Source organism: Gigantopelta aegis, chromosome 4 (genome assembly GCF_016097555.1).
Source record: "Gigantopelta aegis isolate Gae_Host chromosome 4, Gae_host_genome, whole genome shotgun sequence".
Taxonomy (NCBI): Eukaryota; Metazoa; Mollusca; class Gastropoda; order Neomphalida; family Peltospiridae; genus Gigantopelta; species Gigantopelta aegis.
The window spans coordinates 85,932,324-85,953,540 of record NC_054702.1 but is presented as its reverse complement, the minus strand read 5'-3'; the positions used below and the strand labels follow the sequence as shown (position 1 = coordinate 85,953,540).

The following is a 21,217-nucleotide window of genomic DNA, read 5'->3' as shown; positions in this document are numbered from 1 at the left end:
GCCAATGAGGTTTAATTTCAAGTCAAGGTTGTTCAGAACTGTGTGCAAATTCAAATGAAGTTCTGGCAATTCCCATTACTGGAACTCCTGAATACATTTAAGTTAGTAAAGTGGGGTCACTATCTTTAATTGCCTTTATTCCCAACCAAGGCCGTAGCTAAGATTTTTTGTTGTGTGTAAAGGGCAGATGAATTCTTGGAACGAACGAGCATGGAAAGGCGCAAGGGGTCCGGGGTATGCCCCCATTGGGAAAATTTGAAATCTAGAGGCTCTGAAATGATCCTTTTGCAGAAATTTCAGACAGGTTACATACTTAAAACGTCAATAGCAATAAGCAGCACGTTTCCATTATTTGTACCGGATGTTTTTTTTAAATTGGTTGTTTTTTTTTTTGGGGGGGGGGGGGGGGAGCAACTGTCCCTCTTGCCCCCCCTCTCTCCAGCTACGGCCCTGCTAGCCCCATGAATCTGAGACTTTACTGGGATCAGAAAAACTCATTACTAGTTCAGACCGTCACTCGTAATGAAAGCCCAGTGCATGCGTATTCCTCATAAATTAATGCAGGAGTCTTGTAAAGTAAACATGATACCCTTGAATGCACTAATGGAAAGGATTTGTGAGAAACCCAGTAACTAGTACAAGACAATGATACAAAGCACTGTATGTATATCTTGCAAACTTTTCAACAATACACTGTCCAGGCACGACAAGAAATTATTTCTTGATGCATGATAGAACAAATATAAGTAAGATAATAATGGTACAAAGATAATTACTTTTTCTTTAGCAAGTTGATGAAATTGTATATACAGGTGAAATTTTAATGACAACTTCACCTTGTTTAGAAAGATTAATACCCCCCAAAACCCTTCTGACTAAAACAAATTAATCTTTTAAATATACTGATAATCAAAAGAAAGCATATCAATGTTTTTCAAAATAGTAAAAATCAAACAAAAAACAAGTTGATAAAAAGTGTTGCATTTCAAAAGTATAATCATTAGGTGGAATATGATTACAATTACATAAAGTTCACAAACACCACTACGGATAAAATTTGCAATTTTAGATTAAAACATTTTTTTTTGTATACTGGTACTTTCTTTTGATCATCAGTATATTTGGTAGGTATCTTTTTATGGCTTTTCAACAGATTTGATTACAACTTCCTGATCCAATACTGAACACCAAACAGTAATGTGACTTCAGTTGATCATACAAATAGAACAATTGAGTGTGTGTGTGGGGACCTAAGACTGGAACGGACTGGGTTTGCATCCTGTTACTGCCTACCACACAGAGCGAGTTTTACCAGTTCATTTTGGAACATGTAAGGCCATTGTACTTAATTTTTCTCACAAACCAATGAGACAATGTCCTGGACAAAGACCAGATAGACATGATGTGTGCCAAGGAAAACACACTTGAACTTTAATGGACTAGAAGTATGAAAATCAAATTAACATTAAATACAATTATTATTTTGGCTTTTAAATGTTAAACAAGAATTCTGCAGAAGTGAATGTCTCACCTACCATAAACCTTTCTGGTGCACTGTGATGAAACTATAAACCAAGTTTCATTGATCATGGACTTAGTGAGAAACTGATCTAAATTTAAAAGTTTACTGTAAATGTTTACACTGCCGCTGTAGAAAAAGTAATATTTAAATCTTGGCTTTTTACTTCATAAAGGCAAGAAGAAAAAAAAGAGAGGGGGGGAAAAAAAATCACAATTGATGATAATTACTAAACCAAACATGCATAATTTGCCCAGGTAGAAAGTAAAAACCAGAAACTGAACATGTAAACGTTTAGTATCTTTATTTAATATATGTTCTAATACATGCAGCATGTAGAGCACATCAGCATTTTTAAAATAATGTACAAATCATATAACAGTTACAATCATTTATGGAAATATGCTAAATTATATTTTCTTGGCATAACTATAGCAACAAACATTTTGATTTCTGCAATAATAAACTTCAACAAGACACAACCTGCGAGACAAAACACTGTGTGTATTTACCAAGATGCATGTTTTCTGAACCAAGAGATCTTTAAAAAAACACCAAAACAACAGTATGGCTTGTAATGCAGCACCACATGTAACAAACTGCACGCACACATTTTATTTAATAATCTGACAGCGGTTTATGTGCACAGAAGCACTTAACCAAGGAATGTTCACTGCAAAACAAAAGGAAGATGAAAAGAGATTAACAAAAGGGACCCAGATTAAATATATAGGATGCAACTTAATGCAGCCCAATATTATTTGATGATTAAATTCCACAAAATTTAAAAGTACTTCTAATATTGATATTATTGATGCTTTTTCAAATGTAAAACTTGTATTACAAAATGATATGAAATAGTTGATACAGAAACAAAGAAATAATAATGACCATAAGACTTAATTTCCAGTTTTAATCCTAGCCAATAGTGATATTTGTACATACACATATGACACGGTATGAACATGCATTCAAAATTTTGTATTAAATTGTATGCAAATAACAATATTCAAATATCCTTTGACAAACAATTAAGTATCACTTATGAGAGACCAAATGTTTAGATTGAAAATGAAATTGAAAACCCCAATAACATCTTGGTAACTTAAAAACCACCAACACTTTAAATATTAAAAAAAAAACCCCCAAAACCCCCAAACATTTAGTGTGTCAAGTTATCTTTGTAATCCTATCCAAGAGGGTTAGATCCTGTAGGACTATTACAACAGTAAGAGAAATAAAAGCTAAGACATTTGTGAGACACTGTTTGACGAGACAAACCTAATTAAACAAGTTTCATAGTCTTCAAATTTAACAATAAAATTTCAAAAAATTAAAATGAAAGCAAGAATTAATAAAAATAGTAAATCTATTATTAATTAACAATTCAGGATGGTGTATACCAGAGACAAATTAGTTCTTTGAAAATCGTCAACTACTGTGTTTGTATACCGGTAACAGTGTTACATAATACACACAAAAAAAGAAAACTCCTCCAAAAACCAAGAAAAACAGACAGACAAACCCCTCCCCCCCAAAACTAATCAATGCAGAAGACAATTTGTTTGGATTTGCTAATATTTAGTAAAATGTATACATGTATTAAGATTTTCTTAATTTGTCCTGTATGTGCTTAACACAAAGGTTTAACTAAAAACAAGATAGTGGCAGTGAAGCACTCATTCATGAACTGTTAAAAGTTGTGCTTGAGTAACCGTTTCACACACAAAACAGACACACTTATACACACATGACAGCATAAAATTCAAATAATCCTCCTCAACATTCCAGTCAAAATAATGCTTTACCTGTTGTTGAAATTTTAAAATTCATAGTAATGTAATACTATACCATTACTTAAGAACAAAAAATCACCTCTTTCAATAACATCCAATATGATTTAATCACTAATATACATTAATGGGTACCGGTACCTTCTAACCTTATTCTAAAGGTATGGAAGTGCTGGTTGCTCTATCTATTGGTTATTATAATGATCTAATAATAATTTTAAAAAGCTCTACAATTTCAACATGTATCAGGCACTGATTTTCTAAGAAGTGACAATGTAATAAACTTATTTAACATAATTCACAGAAATTGTCAGACAAAGTATACAATCCTGAACTCATTTTGACATTTTTTAATTTACAAATACATTATGCAGTCACCTAAGGAAGTAACAGAAAGTTAGTCTACTGCTTAACACAGGTCGACTGGTACTATACTGAGATGATTTGATCATAAAGTCGCATCTGAAGAGACACTATTATGATACCACTTGAGCAGGTATGATACAAGATTTATTTTTTAAAAGTTGTACATGTACCTCACCCCATCAAATAAGGCCAACTGTAAACATTTAAATTTTGTTGAAAGGAGTACTTTAATAAATCCTACCTATCACTTTTGCTAAGTTCAAGTCAATAAAATTAGTCAAAAACAACAAGGGAAAAAAAAAAAAAAAATGAATGAAAATGTTTCATGTACATTTTAGTATATTTATTAACCGTAAAATATGTTCATCTTGAGTCGTCGCCTTCACACACCTTACTTCTCTGGCCTTGCTGATTGTCTAGAGATTGTTTCTGGCATTTTTAAAGAGGTATTACATATCACATTTTATTAGCTATTACACATCACATTTTATTAGCATCCATACTATGATCAAATAATAAAATAAAAAAAGCATATAACTGCAGCTAATCAAGCTTTTCCAATGATAGTTGTGAAGACTACCAGATGAAAATAAATGTATGTGGAAAAACATATTTATATTATTTATTTGCTTACTTTATTTATAACAGAATACTAGAAAAAATTAGAGACAAGTTTTCTCCTAATTGTAATCTATAATAACTATTCAATATATTAACCAAATTTTAATAAAATCCTTGAGTTTTTAAAATAAAATCAGTATTTGAAAATAATATCTTTTTTAAACACTAGTGCATGTCTTGATACAAATCTTACTGCCTAAAAATAATTACACTCAGACATTTTTAGGTACCCCGGTGGATTAAATAACATTTTTATCAGAGAGAGAGAGAGAGAGAGAGAGAGAGAGAGAGAGAGAGAGAGAGAGAGAGAGAGAGAGTGAGAGTGAGAGTGAGAGTGAGAGTGAGAGTGAGAGAGAGAGAGAGAGAGAGAGAGAGACGAGCATGACTGCTGAAAGTAGTTATTTAAAATGTCCTCATAGATATTATTCACACAGGGCAGTTACAAATCTCTACCTACATGTACAATGTCTGATTATACACTGAAATACACTAATTTCTAATGTATGGTGGGTGTTATGGTACTGTAACTAATGCCCTAATGTGTGGTAGCTGTTATGGTACTGTAACTAATTTCTAATGTGTGGTGGGTGTTATGGTACTGTAACTAATTTCTAATGTGTGGTGGGTGTTATGGTACTGTAACTAATGTCTAATGTGGTGGGTGTTATGGTACTGTAACTAATTTCTAATGTGTGGTGGGTGTTATGGTACTATAACCAATTTCTAATGTGTGGTGGGTGTTATGATACTGTAACTAATTTCTAACGTGAGTTGGTGTTCAAAAATGCACCCTGTAGTATCTAAACCATACCTTCAAGTTTAGCAACAATACATATCATCTAAAAAAATTCAAGTATGCCCCTTTAAGAGGTAAGCAATATATACAATTAGTGTATGTTTCATATATTCAGACTTCAAAAAAAGTAAAACAATAATAATATTAAACTAAGTTTTGCATAACAAATATAACTTAAGATCTCATTAAAAAAAACACCTAATTAAAATAATTAAAAAAATATTGCTTAAGAATTTGTAATTTTGTTTTACATTATTCTAAACATAAAATATAAATTTCTTAAAGAAGCATAACATACAAAGATTTTCATTGTGAAACTGATACATTTATTGCATATTTGAAAATAACACAAATTCTACTAAATACACTAGGGCAAGTAAGAACATGGCATATAGAACTGAACACAATAAAGAGATTCACTGAGATTACCATATGTACTGAGCATTCTGTACTTCAAGCAAAACAAATCCAAGATATAAAATAAACTGGGGACGAAACAAACTTCTGCAAAAGTTTAGTTAATTGATTTTAGAAAAGATGAAGTATGTGTGAATGTATAGGCAGTCCTTTTAGTATCAGTCTTAATACACAAAAATCAATTACTACTTTAATTATCTTAAAACAACTCAAATGCAGATCACAGCCTGATGCAGTCTAAATGTCTATTATAAATATGCTTACCTACTAAGCAGACTAAAAGACAATTTTAAATAACAACGGATAATGTAAAAGTTTCTGTGAAAAACTGAACACTGTGTGTTGTTCTCATTTTTATTTTTAAAATAAATATTTAACAGTATCAACTCATAGCTCTAGACATAATAAATATTAATATTTCACCAAACTGTGATAAGTTGATCATATAATCTAATCTTACGCGAGAGCACTAAATTATAATTAGCTGCTATACATGAATAATATTACTAAAGACAATCTCCCAAGTTTGTTCCTGAAAACATTAGTCAATCCAGAATCAGATGTGATATGACTAGAGATGGAAAATATAGTTCAAGAAATGAAGAAACAGACATAGGTAATATATGTGTGATATTAAGCACACTGTTCATCACATATTTTTTGCTAAATTATATCCTGCACAGATGCAGAGCGGAGCAGATAAATTTGTCATGCTCATATACCACTACGGTTTCGAGCATGTCTGTCCTGGGTCCCGTCTCTGGATAGCCAGGGGCCTGATCCAGGACAGATGCACAGATGCAAGGTTTTTTAAGGTAAACAGAACCGATCTAAATCAATCTGCATTGGCCAAATACCTATACTCTTCAACATCCTATGGTCAACATATATAGCAAAGCATAAAACATAATTCTGGTAGACATGAAAAAAATGTGCCTGGTGCATAAAATCAGCATATATAAATTACTACCATAAAGAAACTGCAACAAAAACACTAAAAGGAATGCATCTAATCTTACTTAGGCTATTCCCTGTTTTTACAAAAATATTCATATTATTCCCAAATCCACTGCTATGACCTATATAAAATTTATCAAGGTAAATTATACAATAGAATTTTTTATTTTATTTTATAGTTATACACTTATATAAATGAGTAAACTTGAAACAAATCAACATAACTAAAATAATATAAATAACAATGAAAAGAGAACGTTATCATCTGACTTTTACTTCCCTGTTAAAAAAACACATTTCTACTCCGGGAGAATCTGCACTCCCAGGTTGGAAACCCTTGTACTAAAGAGAAGGAAGAACATAGTGATTATATACTAAAATACACAAAAACATAAAGAAGATAATGACATCCTAGCTACATTCGTTAGTATATAGTACAGCAAACATCTGGTTAAATAAGAATGTAACAGAATTATTGTGGATACAAAGCTAATAAAATGGTTAAATGTGATGAAACCCCAAACACTCTGAAAAGAACATAAACATAGTTGCATTAATTCATTTTGCCATTAGAATGAACATCTTTTTTTTTGTACACATCAAAGTATACGATATTTTGTTGGACATATTAGATAAGCTGTAAATGTTTAAAATCAAGTAAAAAAAAGTTTTTTTTGGTCTGTTTAATGGGTAAACCAATAAATCATTTTATGCCACACCTAAGAATTAGGTGTTCAGCAAGGAGTTACTTGCTATCTAAACTTAAAAAACACGTTTCTAAAACTCACTGAATGATTAATCTCCCTCGTGTTAAAATTTATTTTAGTTTATTATTACTATTAATATTTTTAGTTACAGACACACATCTCAGCTATGCTGAATATCCAGAATTGAAAATTATGTAGATAACAGATAAATTGATAAAGTGGTCTTGTATTTGTTCCCTGAATTGTGTGCTCACTCTTAGCTGTATCCATCAGACTCAACCACTGTGTCATCAAATAACATGGTTCAAACCAACACTGCTGAAATGTTTATATCACCAAGTGAATTATATTAATTTTAATGTGTGGGTACAGTTAATTTACTTAATACTACAACAAACGTTTAAAATGTAAATTTATGTCAACTATATTTATGGTCCTTAATGATGATTTAAAAATGTTTTACTTTTACAATGTCACATTAATAAAGTACATGTATGTACATATATAAATCTGTACAATATTTACATACAATAACAAAACTTTATACAATTTTACAATATATTTATCTAAATTTCAATACATACTTAAACAACCGAGTTAAGTACATTGTATATATCTGACAAGAAACTGTTTAATAGCAAAATTTACACCATTGGTTCTGCAAAATTATATTACAGATATAAAAAGTTTTAAATAATCTGTTCAAGACATACTCTTTGGAGAAGCATCAGCATTTTATTTATATACATAATTTCTGAAATTAGCTATTCTAAAAATAAATTCATATCCCTAAAAAAATAAACATATATCTAGACTGTTTTTAATATTACTAAAAGCCTAAAAAGGAATAACACTTTTTATTTAATAGAACACTGAACTGCAACTTAAAACAATTTATATTTTGTTCTTCAAACATGGTAAAATATGTGTGCTAAAGCAATTTAAATTTTCAGTTTTCAGATTTTAGAATGTAATTGTGAATAAACACTCATATATGAAAAATGTTTTTTTTCTTCTTAACTGAATATTAAAAAAAGAAAATAAATTAAAAACAACTCCCACTTACAACCCCACCACAAACCCCATACCTAAAACAATCCTGAGTTTGTAATTTACTGAACATAAAGTAAACTTTACAAAAAAAATCTGAATCAAATCAGATAGTAGTATACATGGTAAATACAAACCTACAGTAAAAGAAATTAAATAATTGACATCTTACATAATTATACAGCTGTACACAAATATACTTTCTAAGCCACTTGGTAAAAAAAACAAATCTCAACCATATCCCATGTTCTCTAAAATTAATTTTAAAAAACAAAATCAAAACAAACAAAATGTCTACAAAGTTGCATAAGCCTAGTGTGCAGTCAGCCACACTGACATAAAACAGTGGCACATGAAAGACTTTGTGGCATTCAAATTATTACACTTCCACTGCACAGAAGCAGCATTATATTCTCATGTACATTACAGGTAGGTTAACAAAAGTGTGAGCAAGTCTTCTCAATAAGGTGGTGCAAAATTTCAACACTACGTCTGTTTGCTTTCTCAAGGTCCAGAAATGAAAGTAATGGTCAGAGTGTTTGCTTTCTGAAAGATCACAAACAGTAGTCAGAATTCACAAATATCAGCAAAACCATGTTCAGATGTCATAGACTGTTCTTGTTCAAATATTTGGAGGAGGATTTTTTTCTTCTATGTTTTAAGTACATGTACTACTACTGTACTACTTGCACCACCTCACTTAAAGAACTTACATACCTGTATATTTATGTTAAACATACAATGTCGGCAATATATCAATAGTTAACATTGAAAAGTAAACATAATTGCATCTATTTCTTGCATATCACAGAGGTACATGTGTACATACAGTTATTTGCAGTTTGATCCAACTCTCAAACAGATCAACACCATGTTCACATCCCTAGACTTTAATAATACGTACTAATATAGCCTGAACAAATCCCTAGTCCTGACATACATGTCAGGGCCCTGTTCCACGAAGCAATCTTAGACCTAAGATCAACTTAAGTGCATAGGGTAGCTATGCGTTTACGGTAATCTTAGGGCTAAGATCGTTTCGTGGAACGGGGCCCGGGTCAATATAAATATTATCCCCATAATGTTAAAAAGTACATATCTCATTTACCGGGTAATAGCATATTCTGGGGAAAACCTAACATATTTTATTAACCTGCGAACTTTACTACAGACTACGCAAGCATAACTATAAAGATATTGCCAGCAAAGTAGATTTAAACAGCAGTAGGTATTTTACACCAACTAAATGTTAAAAATATTAAGTATACAACAGAATTTCATCAACAAACCTTGGTGAAATACACAAAATATTATATAGCAGAACAAGTGTAATAAAATGTTAACAATGACAAACAGGTACACAATTGAGCTTCAAAATATTCAAGGGGTTAAATTAGCCTGTATCAGTGATCCTAGTTACCAATGAAATCTTTCACAACAGCATTAAACGAAAATCAACATAAAGTACTAAGTATCATTCCATATTGTCCATAGTCCTCCATAAACAACACCCCCACTTTCACTCTCATTTTGAGTACAAACTGGCTATGTCAGAGTTTGTACCCACAATGAGAGAACCTTAATTGGATGTAAGCATGTTAAACCAGTTGATTGATTGGTTGATCAATCGATCAGCATAAATCACATTGTTTTCTTGTTTCAGACTTTTATGAAGAAAAAACAAGTATTTAGTGTTTTTAAAACTAGTGTTTTTATGCTTGGGTGGTGTAAAAGAAAGCATTTCTTTACAAACCAAATTAAGGACAATTTCTTTTTAATAATTATAATTATTCTCTATTGATTTACATGTATGTTTCAATTAATCATATAAATAAGGATATTATTACTATTAATAGCATTATCTTTACATCAGACTATATAATAAGTAAAAGCATCAACAACTTACCCTTAATCCAATGGACAGTGCACTGAACAGATTGGTGACGTTTCACATTTTTATTTACTTCAAAATACAAATTTGGTAATGACACTTGACAATTCATTTGAGAAATCTTATTTTGAGATGAAGAAAAATTTGTTTTCCTGAAAATTAACTGGAATTATTTTAACAATATTTATGATTACATGTATATCAAGCAAGATTAAAACAAGAAAAACTTCACTAGTTGACACTGAGATGCACAAAGTGAAGCAAGGTTAAGAGACTTTACTAGTTGACCTTGAGCTACACAGTATAACGCAAGATTAAGCGACTTCACTAGCAGACATTTAGATGCACAAAGTGAAGCAAACCTGACAAAAAAAACCTCTTCACTGGTTGACCTTGAGATGCACAAAGTGAAGCATGATTAAGATAAGACTTCATTGGTTGACCTTGAGTGTCACTTGCTTACTGTACGGTTGCCCATCCATCTGGCATCTCCAAGAAGCAGCTGAAAGCAGTGTCAACATATTCTGACTAATCTGACTAAACTGGAAACATTTATAAGTTGCTCATTGGAATAATGCAACTTTGTGTATTGAGCACATGTGCACATTCCAGCAACACCCGTCGATAGGTAAATGTATGTTCTTACTAAATACGACATACACGACACAGGTGTTGCTAGGGTTAAAAAACAAAACAAACTGTTCCTTCATCCCACTCTTCAGTATGTATTCTCGTGACCTGCCAGTACATACAAGTTGGAGTTGGTTGTTGGTGAGTCTGTGGGTCGGCTTTCCAAAACTATGACCCTAGAAAATAATTAACAATATATATATATATATGAGCCATCACATGGCAAAACCTACAACTTGGTAAAAAAAAAGTTTTTTATCTTTTTTTGTGTGTGGTAAATAACAGGTAATAACCTTAAAAAACTAAATCTCAGGTATTTGGGCTCTATCTTAATTATATCTTGTAAAAATACAGCATTAATGATGTCACTTTTTCAACATTAAAGTAGACAGTGTCAAAATGAAACTTCAACATTATTACCTTATTCTAGGTTACTTCCCGCCCAATTTCAATAAAATCAGTTGATTTGGAATCGGTACTTTTTTAATTTTCTGTTTATCCAGTATTTTAAGTTATATATTCTGATGTTTTTTTAAAGTGATATATTCCAATTTAAAAAAAAAACACAAATTGCACACTTTTTTTTCACACACTGAAAAAAGAATTGATCAGTCTGCACACTGGACATCAAAGAAAACAAGCCATGGTGTGTATGAAAATACAACAGAGCAAAACCGAGTTATCGTAACGTAATTTAAAACTATTTTAACAGCCTCAGTGTCCCATACCAGCATTCATTTGTATATTTGATACAAACAATTAAAGTTCTATTTTATTTGAGCAATAAAACCACTTTATTTTTATTGTTTCGGCAATCTCTGACTGAGAACAGCATGTCAACTTTTACTTCCGCATTTACGTGTGACGTCAAACTTTAAGCTGCTTTTACTCGGTTTCTGACGTCATGCTAAGTTGTAGGTTTTCACGTCTGATGGCTCATATATATATAAAATTTAGTAATTTATTTTAGAACAAAATTCAGCAGCAAATCTCAACTTATAGAACCAATGTGGCATCACCAAGCCTTGATCTTTATCTTGATTTTTGTCTGGCATGAGACTGATTTCTGACTTTTGGAATCACTATAAAAATATTACCCATTACATATTGGGTAATCAAAAGATATGAAAAGTATTAATGAATTGCCAATACAATGAATGAGTCATTGCTGGATACAATTAACATTATAATAGTAAAAATAATTTTATTAAACAATAATAAATATATCTGAAATTCCCTCTTTATTTTCTGAATATATTATTTTACATATTTTATTTATAATATTAATACTAATTATTCTAACCACTGGGTTTCAAAACAGATTTTATTATTTAGTCTGTAATGACTCAAATACGATAACTTCAAGAGCTTGTCGGGCTACTCAAAAGACAAACAACTGTTTAAACACAAAACAGGTCTACACTAGTACCTCTACTTAATGTTTACTTTCAAGTACCAGTAACTCAGCCACTAACGGTCCAGCTAAACAAAGCTATCTTCTGTACATAACACAAACAATGTACCTCATTGATAAAATCACAGATCTTACTCAGTGGCTTGTAATATTTCCAAGATAAGAAACTCACTTGACATAATTACACGGAACTTACCTAGATCACACTTGAACAAAAGGTTCAAATACAAAAGTATTAACTCATAAATCTTTATTGAAAAGCCTTAAATGTCACCTGTTTGTGGATTTAAAGCTCCATTAGCCGTAAACAATTACAGATTTGATTTCCACCACCCCTTTTCCATATTAAAGGGACATTCCCGAGTTTGCTGCAATTTTTAAGATGTTATCGACTAACAAAGACTTTTTAATGATTGTAATTACATATCAAATATATTTTTCTGCATAAAATATTAGTGGCTGTATATTAAACGTGTTTCTGATCATTCTACTATTTGTACTAGGTTAAATTTCATTTTATTTCCTAAAAGCTATTCCTTCGTACATACAAAATTATTTGAAGACAAAATTCAGTTTGAGCTTCTTACAAATATTAAGACGACCAGAAACACATTGAATATACACACACTGATATTCTAAACAAGAAAATATATTTAATATGTAAGTTTAATCGTAGAAATATTTTAGTTTTCGGAAACATCTTACAATGCAGAAACTCAGGAATGTTCCTTTAATAAAGATTTGTCACCATTAAGTTCAAAATCAATGGAAGCAATCCATCCATATGAACATTTTTAGTAATAAAATGTTTAATTACTTACCTATCAGATCCCAGTAAGCGAAATATCCTTGACTTGTCACATATTTCTTGTGTTACCTGAAAGATGGTTTTCAATCTACTGTTACAGTAATGTTTAGTTTGACCAAAAAAGTTAAATGGTTCACATTTACAGGGTAAAGGATTAGGTAATATTGACCCCTGTTGTCTGTTAAGAAACAGTGCCTAGTTATATAGGACAAAGATGCAAACAACAACAACAAAAAACACAATTCAATAATAGTTTACCACATCTTTAATAACAAACTGTAGATTCAGATGTTCAGATTACAGTTTTAAGAATGATACATTGCAAATTTTGTTTACATTATATGGGGAAGTTCCTTTATACTAAAACAAAGTCTGCACTGACACAATATATTGATGTATGTTAGGTCTAAGTACTATGGCCAACAAAGGTGTTAAATACTGCCTTATTAAGAAAGGTTTAAAATAATAATTTCAATAAAGAACTAAATTTAACTCTACCAGAACTGGTCTTTTCATTAGTTAGATTATCAGGGTTTTTCTCTCTGTATGTTCTGCACTAAAAACAAGACTTTCCTTGTGATCGACTGATAGTTTTAAACATTATTCAAAGCAGTTTTAAACATTATTCAATGCAGATTTGACAAGTTCACTCACAATTATGTTTTGCACTGTGATTGTTTAATCATTTCAACAGGAATGTTCCCTATCATTTTCCACCCAAAATTTATGGTCATTATTGAAATGAAAGTGGTGATCAAATATTAATCCATGAAGATTGGACCAATATACACTTGAGAATGAAGGACATTTGAATACTACATGGTAAAAAAATAGATAGATATATATAGTTTAAATGGGATAGAACAAGAACTGAACATGTTCCAAGGTCAGAATTTCCAAAAAGAGCATTCAATAATGAAAACGTATATGGATCTCTAAAATGCTGACTATTGCTTCAATAGAATAAAATTCTTGACATTTTAATTTCTCTTTTGATGCAATTTCAAAAAGACCCAAAATTGGGTTAATCATTTTAATAATAAAAAAATAATTAAAAAAATAAATAAAAAGGAAATACTTTCAGTGAGAAAAGATTATAGCTTAGCTTTAGAGGTTTTTCATGATTATTTTCAGAAAGGAATCACATAATCAATATGGCTGTTAAGCAAATAAGATGAAGACTGGTAACTGTTAACTCTTTACCAGGGTTTCTGCCAGAGGGTAAAACGGGTATGGCGCCATACCCAAATGTTTTGGCAGGTTATTTTTTTTTTTAATTAATCTTTTGACGAAATTAATTACTCTTATCATTACTGTATGATTTTGTTAACTCTAACCCTAAACTTAACCCATTTTCTTTCTGGGGGAGAACCCCCCCCCCCCCCCCACCCACCCCCTATTGACTGTGGTTGCATTCAATTCCATAGTGCCATACCCAAACATTTCTTTCTGGCAGAAACACTATTTTACACTATGGTAATTGCCAGAGATGCATCAGGCTAATGTGGCTTAAAGTTGCTTCCCACCCTTCTTATTCGACTATGGTAACCTTTTACCTTTAAAATTTTCATCTACTTCCTAACTTGAAAATTATGTGGAACAAAATGTGTTTCCAACACTGATGTCATAGCTGCTACTGAAGATTTAATGTTCTAAGATAAAACATTTTGTAATGATGGGATAACAAAATTAGAGCAGCATTAATTGCTAAATGCACCGAGATGCATGTTGACCAGAGAGAGAGAGAGAGAGAGAGAGAGAGAGAGAGAGAGAGAGAGAGAGAGAGAGAGAGAGAGAGAGAGAGAGAGACAGAGAGAGAGACAGTGACATGTAGAAACATATAACATAGATGATTCAAATGGGTAACAATAGACTACTTTATGAACGCATATTTCTAAAACTGATAGAATATATAAGTTGAAACAGCAAACAGATGATACCAGTTATCAGGTTTGTTAAATAATTATCAAGTGCCAACAAGCTCTAGCACTGTTAAATACCCTGACACAACCATAAAACATTTTTAATCAATTTACTGTGGAAAAAAACCCCCCAAACCAAAAAACTATTGTAAACAAGAGACTCTTTTATTACTTTCTGGTTGACTATATTGTGATGTCATTGTGTAGTACAGTCAAAGTTATTGGTTATCAAGTGCCAAATCAGCCTATAGCTGGTATGTTACACTGATGTGTGATATTTTTCTCTGTGATGAAATATGCTCCCCTAGGGCCACTAATGACTCCACTATGGGGCAATAACAAATACCACACTAACCTCGTTAGCCTTGAAGCTTCTTCCCTGCATGCCATGTTTGTGAAATGCCAGGACACTGTCTTGAAGACAAACTGAAAAAGATAAAGAGAATTTTTAAAATGCTCATTCAATAGAACTATGTGAATTTGATTATATAAATTCAATAATGTAACTGAGAAATCAATCTTAATTGACCGGCCTCGATGGCGTAGTGGTTAAGCCATCGGACTACAGGCTGGTAGGTACAGGTTCGCAGCCCAGTACCGGCTCCAACCCAGAGCGAGTTCTTAAGGGCTCAATGGGTAGGTGTAAGGCCACTACACCCTCTGCTCTCTCACTAACTACTAACCAACTAACAATTAACCTACTGTCCTGGACAGACAGCCCAGATAGCTGAGGTGTGTGCCCAGGACAGCGTGCTTGAACCTTAATTGGATATAAGCACGAAAATAAGTTGAAAAAAAAAAAAAAAAATCTTAATTGTTAGACAAGTAAATCAATACTTTGATTCTATTCATGACTAAATGTATCCAGACAGTAATAAACAATCTTATCATTAACTTATTTTGTATGTTTATTAGCCACACTAAATCATTTGGGACAACCTTTAAAGAAATGTCTTTGCAGAAATTAATTTAAGCCATATTTTGTTTCCTTCCTTTTTCAAATATAATTTTAGAAAGCCTATACATTTTTTTATCACATTTGTTGCCAGACTGATATTAGGCATCATTTCCCAAATGGTTGTTCAGATTATGTGTTGATAATATAGTGATTGAAAATACCGAGACTGGATGTTCGTTTACATACACACTACAAAATCCCCCCCCCCCCCCCCCCCCCAAAAAAAAAGAGAGAAAGAGGGAGAAAAAAAGTTAAAAAGAACAACATTATTCCTAGTTCTACAGTACTAAATTATTTGTTAGAATTTTGTCCCCCTTTAATAAAAATGATAACAAGCATTCTGAGAATACTGCTAAAGCTATACATGTCTCCTATACCGGGCCCAACAAAATTTAATATTTCCTAAACTCAAGGGCCACAACAAAAATAGGCCAATTCCCATGAAAGTCTAAATTGATCTGTTACTCTACAGTACATAAGCTATACACAAAATTTAATATTTCCTAAACTCAAGGGCCACAACAAAAATAGGCCAATTCCCATGAAAGTCTAACTTGATCTGTTACTCTACAGTACATAAGCTATACACAAAATTTAATATTTCCTAAACTCAAGGGCCACAACAAAAATAGGCCAATTCCCATGAAAGTCTAACTTGATCTGTTACTCTACAGTACATAAGCTATACACAAAATTTCAGCTCCATATCTTGAGACGTCATGAAAAAAAAATTTCCTCTCAAGGGAAATAGGCCTATGAAAGTCTAACTTGACTGTTTACTCTACAGTACATGAATTTCAGCTCCATATCTTGAGACATGAAAAAAAAATCTGGAAAACTATTAAGTGGGACAGATGGACAGACAGACAAACAAAAAGACGGACAAATGAAGACAATAGTTTTGTACTGATTGAATTATCTTCTTTAAATAAATAAATAATAATAATTATTGATATTACTATAGTATTAATAAGTTGGACTGGTAGGGGAAACAAATTGACATGAAAAAATATTGGCCATTCCATTTCCAGGATTAAAATTAAGCTTATGTAATTTAAATAATATTGTTAAATTCTCAATATCCTTTATTTCATATATATAATAAGAAAATATCCCTATTATTATTATTATCATTATTTTGTTTGTGTATATTAGCAATTTTTTATTTTATTGAAACCACTCATTTAGCACTAAAATAATTTGTCACCTGATCAGAATGATGATTACATTTTTTTGTGTCCACTGTTGTCAGATGTTTTGTCTTCAATTGCAAATTAATTAGTCATGACTGATGGTTTTTACTGCTATTTGTTTATTAAAAACTTTTCATTTTGTTAAGGATATCACTGCTTAAAAAAAAGAGAGGAGAAGTTGTAATATTCTTCATTACAAATATTATTGAGATTATCGACAGTACTAAAAAGAAGTCTATATAAAGTCACTCAATGTTGTGATTTACACCTTTATGAGAGTTACTTGATGTATATACAGGAGCATTAAATTTTATTTTGTTATGGAAACCCACGAACAATAACAGGACAATACAGGCCATTCCAAAATAACACAAGACTACACAAATGTAAATCAAATGAAGTTACTAGAGGTGGGGTTCAGCGGTAAACAACGGCTCTACTGTAACCACAATATGAGTGCGTCAACAATAAAACACGACCTAGAGTCTCTGTTTATAGCATTCAACTACCTTCAAGCAGGCTTTGCATGTACCCATAGCAAATCTTTGACAACTTGTGGATAAAAGAAGGTGGGGGAAAAAAAAGAGAGAAAAAGAAAGAAGCCCTGCTGGGCGTTATTGTTAACAAGTATTATCACTCACACTCACACACACACACACACACACACACACACACACACACACACACACACACACACACACACACACACACACACACACACACACACAGAGAGAGAGAGAGAGAGAGAGAGAGAGAGAGAGAGAGAGAGAGAGAGAGAGAGAGAGAGAGAGAGAGAGAGAATCAATTGCAAACATTAAATTACATTTATTTTGTTGACACTACTGGAGGAGTCCATAGCAAGTGCAGCAGAGAGCTGATTTATTGAGATTACTTCTTTGGCCTGATCAATACAGTATTTATGATGTGATCCTCAATGAAATGGACACTTTTGTTATAAATCACCGACAACAACCTCCAAAACAAACCGAAACACTATTCCTTAACAACCACGACAATCAATAGCATTCTGTTAATAAAATTACAGAAATACCAAAGGTCAACAATGGAGTGATGCAGCGTGGTAACTTGCAATGACTACACACAATGCCTTAGTGTGATTACCAATTCAAACCCATGCATGCTAAAACAATGTATGTTAATGTATCATGATTATGAATTATTTTAAATTATCATTATTCAAGTATATAGATTAGATCTTCAAAATGAAATCAGGATTATGCATTGCAATTTTAAAACTATAAATAGATTATCCAAGTATTTCCAGTAATACATATTCACCATGTAACCATGCTTCTTATTGACCTGATAACCATTACCTAATAATTCGAAGTGTTATCATGTAACTAGGAAGTGTTATCATGTCACTAGGATATGAGTTGTGCACATGCCGAATGTTTGCTCAATTTTCAGGTAGATCGTTTTCTAATTTTTCAAACTTCCATTTACAGCAATAATTGTTGAACTGCATAAATAAATATAACATTTACACTTCCTGTAACATCATATTACCTCTTATTTTTCAACTCTCCATTATTCACGCCCATTTGGAACTAGCCAGTGTGTTTAATTAAACATTTTGGTGTAACATAAAATCAGAATAAAATATAAATGTTACATAAATATTAAATATATTAATAATTATATTGCTTTAAAGTCAGAACATTAAAACAGACATAATGCATGTAAAAAGTATGCCAAACATGACTTAAACTAAGATGCTAACACATATTTTACTTTTTACCATTTACTTGAGGTATTTTTAAAAACTTTATTAGATGACAATAGGCAATTCTCCTGCTGATTAATAAATACATATTCGTATATGGGTTAAACATTCTGAACGGTCAAATTAGATATTTTCAGTCATGTGTATTTTTTCAAATTTTATCATGTATATTAAAAATCACCATCAAAGAAGTCTGTGTGCAATGTGTAAATATGAAAACACTTTGTGTTTATTAAATTATTTAAATCTTTTAAAATGTTTTCCATGTAGCTTTTAGTCATTAGATCATGTCCCTAAAAGTGGACTCGTGACTTTACAACATGTGCGAGACTAAACAAGTTAATGTATGATGCACATTTATGGTGTAACTGAAAAACCTTGACATTTACTAGCATTCATGATCAGTAACATGATACCACTAAAGCCAGACCAAGTCTACAGGTAGATTTGAGGTCTTTTGTTCTCTGGTATGAATCAAACGCACTGGCACAGGAAGTGGTAATGTTAATTATACTCTCCTTTTTAAACATCTGGGTTTATGTATGTACCTCATTTTGTCAACACACACAGCTCACTAACATGTCCTGTGAGAATGAATCAATCAATGAAAGTTTGTTTTGTTTAATGACACCACTAGAGCACATTAATTTATTAATCATCAACTATTGGATGTCAAACAATGGCAATCTTCGATAAGAAACCTGCTACATTTTTCCATTAGTAGCAAGGGATCATGAACAAGATAGTACATACTATTGACTTTGATGTACCAGTTATGGAGAGAAATCGCCCAATGGGCCCACAGATGGGGATTTTTCCCCGACTGACCACACATCAAGCAAATGCTTTACCACTGGACTACGTCCCGCCCCCTGAATGAATGAATGTTTAATAACACCTCAGCACAAAATTACAATGGTTATTAGGTGATGAAGGTTCTGAAACATTAAATTCCCTGGACAAGTTTTTGAGATTCTTTTTGATATTATGTTTGCAGTTCAGAGCTTATGAGTTGCAATTAGGGATTGTCTGTTATTTCTTTTACATTCATCGAAGTATGAACCAAAATATCATCAGCAAACTGTGAATCGGCAAATCCGTTCTTACAGAAGTTTGCGGATGATTGTTTTGGTTCATACCCAGATGAATGTAAAAGAAATAACAAGACAATACTTGTAATTAAATCATACTTGCTAATAATAACACTAAAACTTCATACTTTATTTTGAATTATTTTTGTTCCATAAACAATAATGCACAACTTGCCCATAAAAAATTACGTCATCAGATATAACGTGACCTGATGGCATAATTTTTACATTCATCGAGAAATGAACAAATTCCTGTTGCTACGTCTGGACCATTAGGGAAGACCATTAGGGAAGACGTTATAGTGTTATGAATGAAACAAACATTTAATTATTGTGAATTATTACTGAAGTTAGTTATGTTAATGCTATAATATTATGTTCACAGCAAGTTCATATGACTTTTTTCACATTTGAGAAAATATTTTAATTGATGTCATCAAATAGCTATTAAATTTTCATCTACATGCTGTAGTCTGCAAGACCTACAGGCTGATACTGAAATGTTCTTACTATAACTAATATGGGAGTTATTATGTTACTGAAGAAGGAACAGGATTTCACTTTTCACAGATAATGCTATCATAATGCAACTTTTTATTGAGAAAATGTAGTCATCAAAAACATCAGAAATGTGCTTTAAAATGCTGAATAAGTACTTGATACACCTGCACAAACTTTAAATAATACAGAGGGAAATGCATCAAAAAGTATTTAAGGGGATAATGTACCCATTTGTCACTCATGCTTATAAATAGTTTCTAGTGACTCACACAGTGCAACCTGTGTGTTCAGTCAACCATTTTCCTTATGTGCAGGACTTTATTCGTTGTTATATTGAGTCTACGTATGTCATTACTAGTACATGTTATTAAACCCAATGAACCTTTCAACATGCACTGTTTTCACACTGCACTGCACCATTACATCTGGATGCAGCATTGTTGGTATTGATTGTGCGCTGAACATGTATTTCATCATTACTCTATTACAGCACAATTTGCAGAGCAAGACTTCTATATAACACAAATACATAATTGTTTAGAAGATGTCGTTAAGCACAGTGCCAATCAATAGAGAAGATTATGATTCGAGAAATAAGCTGAATTAAACATCAATGTCAGGAATCAAATGTTTAACAAAATGCATGGACCTCTTACATTAAAATAAAACCATTACATAGCTCATAATAAATGATATACTAGTCGTTTATTATCTATACAGTTCCAAATAATGTTCACTGTCTTATGCATTTCTGTGTTATTGTGTGGTAAACTGAAATGCTGGGGTATCAAAGATCAGGGCTCAAACTTAATGATGGCACTGATGGCAATTACTGT

The 21,217-nt window shown here is 31.8% G+C and overlaps 1 protein-coding gene across 6 annotated transcripts in view; it reads right to left on the bottom strand.

The window, feature by feature from the left end:
* Positions 1–1,808: 1,808 nt before the first annotated feature.
* LOC121371286 (mitogen-activated protein kinase kinase kinase kinase 5-like) overlaps positions 1,809–21,217 on the bottom strand; it is a 66,072-nt gene continuing 46,663 nt past the window's right edge. For all 6 annotated transcript variants that reach the window (XM_041497064.1, XM_041497065.1, XM_041497066.1 and 3 more), the window contains 3 exons: positions 15,247–15,317; positions 12,983–13,038; positions 1,809–10,923 (listed from right to left, as the gene is read on the bottom strand). In XM_041497064.1, coding sequence (XP_041352998.1) covers positions 10,836–10,923; positions 12,983–13,038; positions 15,247–15,317 — 215 coding nt within the window. In that variant the 3' untranslated portion in view covers positions 1,809–10,835. The remainder of the gene's footprint in view (positions 10,924–12,982; positions 13,039–15,246; positions 15,318–21,217) is intronic.